This window comes from Varroa jacobsoni, unplaced genomic scaffold (assembly GCF_002532875.2).
Source record: "Varroa jacobsoni isolate VJ856 unplaced genomic scaffold, vjacob_1.0 scaffold_315, whole genome shotgun sequence".
In the NCBI taxonomy this organism is placed as follows: Eukaryota; Metazoa; Arthropoda; class Arachnida; order Mesostigmata; family Varroidae; genus Varroa; species Varroa jacobsoni.
Genome location: NW_019213217.1, coordinates 247,102 through 255,963, shown reverse-complemented (window position 1 = coordinate 255,963; position 8,862 = coordinate 247,102). Strand labels below are relative to the sequence as shown.

Sequence of the window (8,862 nt, the reverse complement as noted above, 5' to 3'; positions counted from 1 at the left end):
ACTGCTCGTACTATAGCACTGCCTTTTCATCACTTTTCACACTTATCGCTGCTTGTGCAATAGTATATGCCTGTTTGGGAAATCGTAACTACCCTCGCGTCAAGTTCAAGATCATTATATAAGTAATACAAAGTAATATAAACTGCCCTTAGCTTTATTTGTATTTATCAAAACCAGTTCATAGTTGAAAGGGCAATTGCCATTTGACGATCCTGATATGGCGTCCATATTGCGCCCTTGCGAGTAGCTGAAACAACTCGGCTATTGAACGAATAATGGTTTCGACCACGTTTCAAACCCGAATACATTAGGCATAGATTGCCAAAGAAGGGGCTATCCGTAATGGTGCATATTATTATTATCACTATCTTTTACTAAATGGCTTTTTGTGACACCGTTTTTGTGCATACGGTTGTGTCCCATCCAGGGATACACGATGTAACGCCAACGGCTAAGATCAATTGATGGTATCATCAAAATAATATGTTATCGGCTGTTCATCAAAAAGGACAACTGGGGCGCAATCGAGAGTATCCGTCATCAGAAGTGTCTCGGGTAAATATTCCCACGTAAGGGCGACGCATAAATAGAACGATATATCGAAGAACATAAAATTTCACTTTTTGGCAATGATCATTTACGTTGTTCTTAGGGTGCTTACACTTGTGGCTTATTTTTTTCTGCGATGATTTAACTTCTTGTTGTATGCGCCCGGCCTCCATGTTTGGTCCTTCGAGTTTGCCAAGCCAACAATGCTCGTCCGGCCCCCTAAATTCAAGGTGACAGCTAAAGGAGAGCACACGTTTTCGCTTTTTGCCGCTGGGATAATCATTTCAGAAAGGTGGAGAGGAAACATCTAGAGCGCGGAGGGACCGACTTTGCTTTATGCTTCGTCAAATAGGACGCTTATGTACAACTGAGCTTCAAGCCATTGTCTTATCTTTTGACTTCCGGCAAGCATTTGACAGGTTATATGCAACAAAATCATAATACATACAGGGTTCTAGCCGCTAGAGTAGTGAACTATATGAAAATAGCAGTCATAATAATAATACGAATATTAAATCACCAGCATCGTTAGAATTACATATAAAAGTATTTATGTTACCATCATCAACGTTGCTCAATTTCCGTACGCGTTACACTCCTTCTCCTAAATCTCAATGGCCACAAGAGCAGTATGTCGTACTTCACTCGCTGGTTAATTTACATTAAACTCTCAGTCTATGTTAAGTGATTACTCATGTGATTTGTATATGATTACTCATTTCACGAGCTTCATCCGGTATTCCTATAATCATGGTTCTTATCTTGTTCTTAGTAGAAATGTGCAATCAACCACTCCACATGTTGATCCGTATTATGTATAACAAACATCGTTGTCAGATTCTAATTGTTATTCTTCATCTACGATGATTATTATTGTTATCTGCGAATAGTTGAAATAAAGAGCATCGTTACCAACCAGGGACGTGTGTATATGCGAATGCCACCGCTGGTAATAGTAAAGGGCCGGCCTGCGAAAGGTGGCATAATGATAAAAATAATAATAATAATAATCAGTGATAATTATTGTAATCGATTAGTGTTAAAATATTAATTCGGGATCATCACTACCACGTTCTTCTTCATCATGGGTCATTCTTGGTCATCACCGTAATCATAATCACGGACTACGATAGATCGTCATCCACTTTCAATAAAGTGGTCGGTTTTTCGTAAGCCCATAATTACACAATTGTTTTTATCATGTATATAGATGCTTGCGTATGTTATATATTAGTGGGAGATGTGCAGGTTTGTATCTAATCGTGCGTAGATATTTGGACTACCACCGATCTCTTGCGCTGCCATCTTTTGATATATGAGACACACAGATACTTTAATAAAGGAGTTATTATAGTAGCACTTGAAATAGAAGTAACTGCGTGAGCGTTATCGTTAACGTAATAGATCATTCTTCGTCCATCAATTCTAGTTGAGATTGACAAGCTAAACAACAGTAGCTCCATAATAATAATAAATGGTGTTATTAATAATATTAAAATAAAAATGAAATAGTTAATTTGTTGCTGTTGTTTTTGTGTTGTTGGTGGTAGTGCTTATATTTGTAGTTTGGGGGGGGGGGGGGGTAGCAGTGGTTTCGTGATAGGATTATTTTTGTTAAAATATTGTTATATTTCTTACTGTGATCAGTATCAATATGTGTATATAATCATAGGCAATGTATTCGGTACTGCATCGTTTGTATCGTAATAATAAAATTAGTAATGGTGGTTATGGTAAAACAATAATGCATCATTACTATATATATATATATATATATATATATATATATATATATATATCATGTATGTTCGTAATAATAATGAGTTCACATTTGAATTGGCAAAGTTGTTTCCTGTCGCTGCTCTTGATTGAACGTTTTTTTATCAATCGTCGCTCACAGTCGGCAGATCACAAGAATCACATACAGTATTTATGTCTAAGGTGATACACTAATAATAATAATATATCGAATATAATATCTGTTGTTTGCTTTTATATGCTGCCACCATGCAATCGTATCATCCTAGTCCTCATCCACTGACAATAATAATAGTCATGTCGATATTACCATTTGCTTAGCATCATACTACATAGTCATTATATGTATGTACCTACATCACCCGTGACGCATCTTTATACTATGTATTGATAACAATAATAGTAAATAATAATAATAAGTACTAAAAATAATGATCGTAGTATTAATATTATATCGGTATTATACTTAATTTTCGCTAGAATAGTATGGTCACTGTCACATTTTGTTGTTATTTGTTTGTTTGTTTGTTTGTTTATTTTTGTTATCGTTTATTATTATTGTTGCTGTTTGTTATTGTTAAGTTGGGTTTCCCTATATATATATATATATATATATATAATTGTTGTCTATATGTTGTCTGTTTTATTTGCTGTTATCTAACACGTTTGTGCTGCTCGTCTTGATCACCACTTTTGTTACCGGTCTGCTCATATTATATATATACCGTTTGCTAATCATATTATAGTAATAGTAATAATATTATTTAATAATAAGTAATCGTCTATATATACCTTCAATATATATATATATATATATATATATATATATATATACATATATATGTATGTGTATTTGTGTGTGTATAGATAGTACCGTAAATATTCGTCTGTTTATTCACTTCGGTTATTGACTAATCAGTTTATCTCCTCACAATCATCAACAATATTATTATTAGACTTAGTATTGGAATATCGTAGAATTAATCACTTAGTCGTAGTACCCGTACAAGACTGATTTCTTGTTTATTTGTCATCGCTTGCTGCTGCTGTCAATCGTATACATATGAGTGTGTGCTGCTGTGTCCTTTTCGATCTATCGGAGGGGCGGTGTACTAAACCTAGTAGATTTGACTTCACTGGTCATCATTTTGGTATGTTCGTGCTTTTTGATGCGTGTCTCTGTACCTTGGTGGTTATTATCCCTTAGTTTTATCGCGTCTGTAGTTGCTGTTTTGTTGTAGGTGTTTCTGTTTCATAACGTACTGGTGCGTATCGATGCACAATTAAAGACACATTTCGACTTCGTTTGCCAACAGTTACCAAACGAACATCACTAAGGGCCATTATCAAAGTGACCGCGTCATTCTAACTACACCCATAAACAGCATCATCTGTCGTATCATCATGTCTCGTGCATGTCATACGCCTATCTACAGTAGATCTAGCTACTTGCTTGCTTTCTTGTTGCAGTTAATGTTACTTCGTAGAGATTGGTAGGTTGGTGAATTCATTTAAAACTTAATTTGAAGTTTTTTTCTTCTGTTGATTGACCCAGCTGCCGTTCCATCTTCGCTGCAGTACTTGGCTTCACTACCGATGATTTTGTACGGATCGTTCCATGCTCATTGCTGCATTCATCTATTCCACATGACGCTGCGAACGCCATTGCGAAGTTGCGTGCTTCAGTGTACTAGAGAGTGCTGACAGCTCAAACTTTTGTTTTTGTTCTTCTTTCTTCTATTCTAGTCCGGCTAGTCCAGCTCATTGCTTGCAGAATTATATATTGTTGTTACTGTTGTCGATAGCGAACCTGTTGCTGAAGTTACTGGTTTTAATCACCTCAATACTGGCGAGATCGGATCCGATAATTGTCGTGGTAATGTTGTTGTGATGTAGTTATCATCCCATAGTGTTTGTTGGTAACACATTGCTGCTGTTTTTATAATAGGTGGCCACTGATGACTGCAAACTGACGAGCAGTCTGACGCAATTTATAATAATAATAAAATTATTATTATTAGCAGCAGTAGTATTCACAGTAATGTGAACACTACAGTATGCGTGCGTATCATCTTAGTATTCATTAACATTAGCACTGTGTTTTGGATACTCAAATATAGAAGGTATATTCAATTGTCTCCGTTATTCGCTCGTACTGTAAACAGCCGAATGAAGAGGAGAACGTTAGCGACGAAATTACGTCGTTCTTTTGGTTCACTTGTGTAGGCGAAATTGCAGACGAAACGAGCCCCGGCTGGACCGTTTTCCGCTTGGTCTTGCCGAATACAATACAATACGGCTGGCAAATATATGTTGCCTTTGTCAGACTAAGGTAATAGGCGCGAGATAATGGTAAAGGCAACGAAGTATGGCTGTTCTCGCTAGTATTCTGTTTTACACGTTGATGAGCAGTGCGCCCGTTTCAGTACTGTACACCAAATAACTAATTAATCAGCCATAATATCGGTAGTAGTGATAACGGTAGTAGTTAATGCGTCTTCTCACTCCGATACGTAGAGCAGCAAATCGATGCACAATGGGGCGCAATTCACAGGGAGGGAATTCGGATAACAGGCGATTGGTTCCTTCTATTTTCATAATTTCCTTGATGTTGAGTGGCCTGTAGATCAATCAGTCACAATTGTCTCTTGTAAAATGATCAGTCGCAATCACTGACCGCAATAAGAATACCTTGTGTTTCTTTACAGATTACTTGATTGATGTCACTCTTGAGTCTTGATTAATGATTGTTAGTTAAATACATAGATTGCGGTTGACTAACCGTTTGCTTTACGGTTCTTTCACTCTTAGCAACATCGCAGGTCACCCACTCACTTTCACCTGCATTTTAGCTTTCATTTCACTTGGTTGCAATTGATACCTGGCAGCTGCCGGCTACTTGCTTTCGGCAAATATAGTTGTTTCGCCTATATTCTATGTGAGATATCCCACGATTGACATGTCCCAAATTGTCTTCTCAATTCACAGGTTGTCGCAAATCATCGAACAGATAGCTTTTTCACATTGATGTATTAATCGAACGAATCATACTTTATTCGTTCTAGGCGTTTGTTCACCTGGTGGTATGACCATCGATTCTAGTGACGCCAGATTGTTCGGCATCTTTTATCGAATTTGCTAGGAGACTTACACTACGGCGAGGCTCAGTTAGCCTGGCGGCGTATCGGACCACTATACTGGCTATAATCGACATCGATGCTAGTTGTAACATAAGTAGGCATTTATCTGGTTAATATTTATTATGGTCACCGTCATGATAATCGTCACCACTTCACCTTGCTGACTTACTTCATGTCTGGATCTTTCCATTTTTTGAAGATTTCTCTCACTGGATGATAAAAAGACACTGGACAACGTCAGTTGGCCTTGGCCGCTTACCTGGCACAAAGGACGTTTGCTATTTTTTTTTTTAATTTTTGTTATGTTTGTTATGAAGGTGAGAACACTGGGGTACCGATGCACCCGTTATGTTATCATCGACATTATTCTTATGATAGTAGTAATTATAGAATTATTAATATACTTAGATATATCCACATCTTGGCCCCCAGGTGGCCGTGTCTGCTTCAGAAGTGGGTGTGCCGTGTCCAAGGGCGCCAATATCATGATTTCCACTGCGGCTCAACATTTATATGGACTCGCCCGAAAGCAGATCACCGGGCAGGAATGAGTTAAGCGGGGTATTATCTGAGGCCCCTACGCCTTCAGGGGGGCCCCAAAGTGCAGCACCACCACCCATACTACCCATGGCACCCATGCCACCCATATCGAACGAAGGCCAACCACAGGGCGCGGCACTGCTTGTGGGTGGGCGCTGCTGGGCGGGAGATGGCTGCTGCTGTTGTTGGCCAGCAGCGCCTTGGACTCCAGTTGTTGGCTGATTGTAGCGATCTTTTTTGTAGTTAGGCATATTGAGTAGTCGATGCACTTCAGCTTCCGTTGGTACGTAAGCAATAATTGTAGTATTGGATAGTACGCAATGATGAAGGGCTGCCTCCGCTTTAAGAGCCTCTTCACGGGTTTGATACTGAATCAGAGCGAGGCCTGAAATTCAACAAGGAGTGCAGAAGGTAATCAATCAACTTAACTGAACCCAAATACTAACAGATAGAAAAATCGAGGATTCGATCGTTATAACACGACACACCAAGTTCAAAATAGTAGGTTATTTTTTGTTATAATATAATAAATAGTAGGTTTTGCTACCATTACCCCAAGAACTACCAAAGATTCATATCAATTAAATAACCGACCAGTAGTACTCACGCAACGGTAGTAAATTATGCTGTCTTTGAGAGTTGAAAATTTAATATTTTCTATATTCAATTGTGAATATCTTTGACTTTTAATATTCTGTTTTCGGAAGTTTCATAGAAACAATTCTGTTCTTTCAGATAGTTTGCATACCATGACTGAGGAAAAGATGGAACAGCTGAAGAGGCCCGTGTTGCATGCAAAGCGTTTTGAGCGTAGACCCATCGATCTGCGCTGTGAGATTCTTCAGAACGAGGAAGTTCTTCCCAGACGTCTGGTTAGTACCGGCTTGTCCCCCGGAAGGATGCATAGACGACGAGATCCCGGTAGATCCTGGTCCCCCGCTACTCGGACTATTCGGGTTAACGATTGGGGTGTTATGCCACATACGTTCGTACCATTTCTTTGAGCTGTTTGCTCCCTGGCCGCCTGTTGTGCCAACACCACTACTTCCGCTTGAACCGAACGCAGACCACGTGCTCGAAGAGCTGTCGGAGCTCGTCTGTAAGTTATTATATAAACACTATTGCAATGACTACGAAAGCGACATTTTAGTGCTAAAAAGATTGCTCAGTATTTAAAATGCCTAGAAAATAGTTCTCCACAAGACATGTTATACAAGGATTTTGAAAAGTGTATGATTTGTTATCGCAAAATCCTTTAAGTATATTTCTTGTACATATTGTACTTACGGAAGGATTCTGCCAGTCGCATTGATTGAACAGAGCCTCATTGTTGTCCTTGAGACCTCCAGGTGCTACAAGTGGGTTCCGTGTAACAGAACCTGGCGTCATGTGTGGATCGTCTTCAGCACTTTTCATATTCCAACTTCCTTTCCACGGTTTTCCTGGTTCGAACTCAGCCACAATATCGAAGACGTTGTAATTGTTGTTCATACTTGATTGCATACCGCTGGCCCCCGAGTCAGTCGTCGGTTGCGATTGAGATTGTCCCCCCCCACCGGTCGACTCTTGTCCGTTACTTTGTCCATTGCCACTTCCAGAGGCAGCCGTGCCCGCGTGGTCCCATTTCGAACCGCCGTTGCTGGCCTGTGCCACGCCGACACCGGCGCTTTGTCCAGCGACGTTCAGCTGACCAGGTGTACTCTCGCGTTCGCCACCCTGGGCGCTGCCGGTCGGCGATGGCAGCTTCCACTGGTTCAATCTCGACTCGGTTCCCGTTGGGGGTGGGGGCTGCTGTTTCAGGAACATCGCCTGTGCGGCGAGGATCTGATTTTGCAGACTGCAGATAGTTTGCTTGATATGCATTATTTGAACATTGTGCTTCATTGGATTGTGGATAAGGTGCTCCGGCTTCATTTCGAGTATGTCGATTATACGAATATGGCTCAAAAGCTGATAGAGCAATTGGAGAGTGGGTGGCGCTAATGGCTGGTTTAGGATTTGCGGATTAAGATAACCCGCCTGAATGGCTGTTTGAATGCGCGCCACAAGTGTGCGCAAAGCCTCTTGCGAAGGTGCGGGACCCGGGCCGAATGAATTGGGCCCGGAAGCAGCGCCTCCCGGACCGCCAGGGCCTGAAGGCTGAGATGCTCCGGCGCCCGGAGCGACAGGACCTTCATGTCCGCCATGGCCTTGGTGATTAGGATGACCAGGTCCTCCAGGATGCAGCGGATGCTGCATAGGACTGCGCATTGGCGCTTGCGGCGGTCCCGGTTGTGGTGGCTGCTGTGGAGGACCTTGCTGTGACTGCTGCTTGCTAAGGGGCGGCGGCGGCGGCGGCCCGCGTGGCTCCCATTGTGATACCGAGAAATTGTGGCTTTGAGGGTTGCCGCCGCCCGGCATGCCTGGCTTCGGTTTGCCCGTCTGTGCAAACCGTGTGACACGCAAAGCTTGCAGTGTACGATCCATATCCATATTGTTGGCACGCAGTAGGTTCTCGACCTCGTCCTTATGGTACCCCATTGAAGTGAGCACACGGAAGTGCTGTGAAGCTGAAATGAGCTCTTTGGTAAGAGGTTTACCTCCCTGTTTGGCGGGTCCTCCCCAGGTACTTGTGTCGATCTGGCCGTCGGACCAGTCCGGCGGGCCGCCAGAAGACGTCTTTGGTTTTGCTCCCCACTCTTCCTCCCACCATGGAATTTTATCACCTGCGCCTGCAGCGGCACCGCCCCACTGCAGCGGAACGAGCCTAGGGACGGCAGGCGTCGGCATATCCTTCCAGTGAGACACCTTGTCCGGCATCGCCGGGCTTCCCCATCCCGCCGTTCCCATACGCATGCCTGAAATTGAGGCAAATGAAAATTTCTCTTTATTATAT

General features: G+C 41.8%; 1 protein-coding gene across 4 annotated transcripts in view; it reads right to left on the bottom strand.

Moving 5' to 3' along the window:
• Positions 1–1,077: 1,077 nt before the first annotated feature.
• The window catches only part of gw (trinucleotide repeat containing adaptor protein gawky), a 19,635-nt gene continuing 11,850 nt past the window's right edge, over positions 1,078–8,862 (bottom strand). For all 4 annotated transcript variants that reach the window (XM_022831168.2, XM_022831171.2, XM_022831169.2 and 1 more), the window contains 3 exons: positions 7,275–8,824; positions 6,736–7,084; positions 1,078–6,372 (listed from right to left, as the gene is read on the bottom strand). In XM_022831168.2, the coding sequence (XP_022686903.1) occupies positions 5,957–6,372; positions 6,736–7,084; positions 7,275–8,824 (2,315 nt within the window). In that variant the 3' untranslated portion in view covers positions 1,078–5,956. The remainder of the gene's footprint in view (positions 6,373–6,735; positions 7,085–7,274; positions 8,825–8,862) is intronic.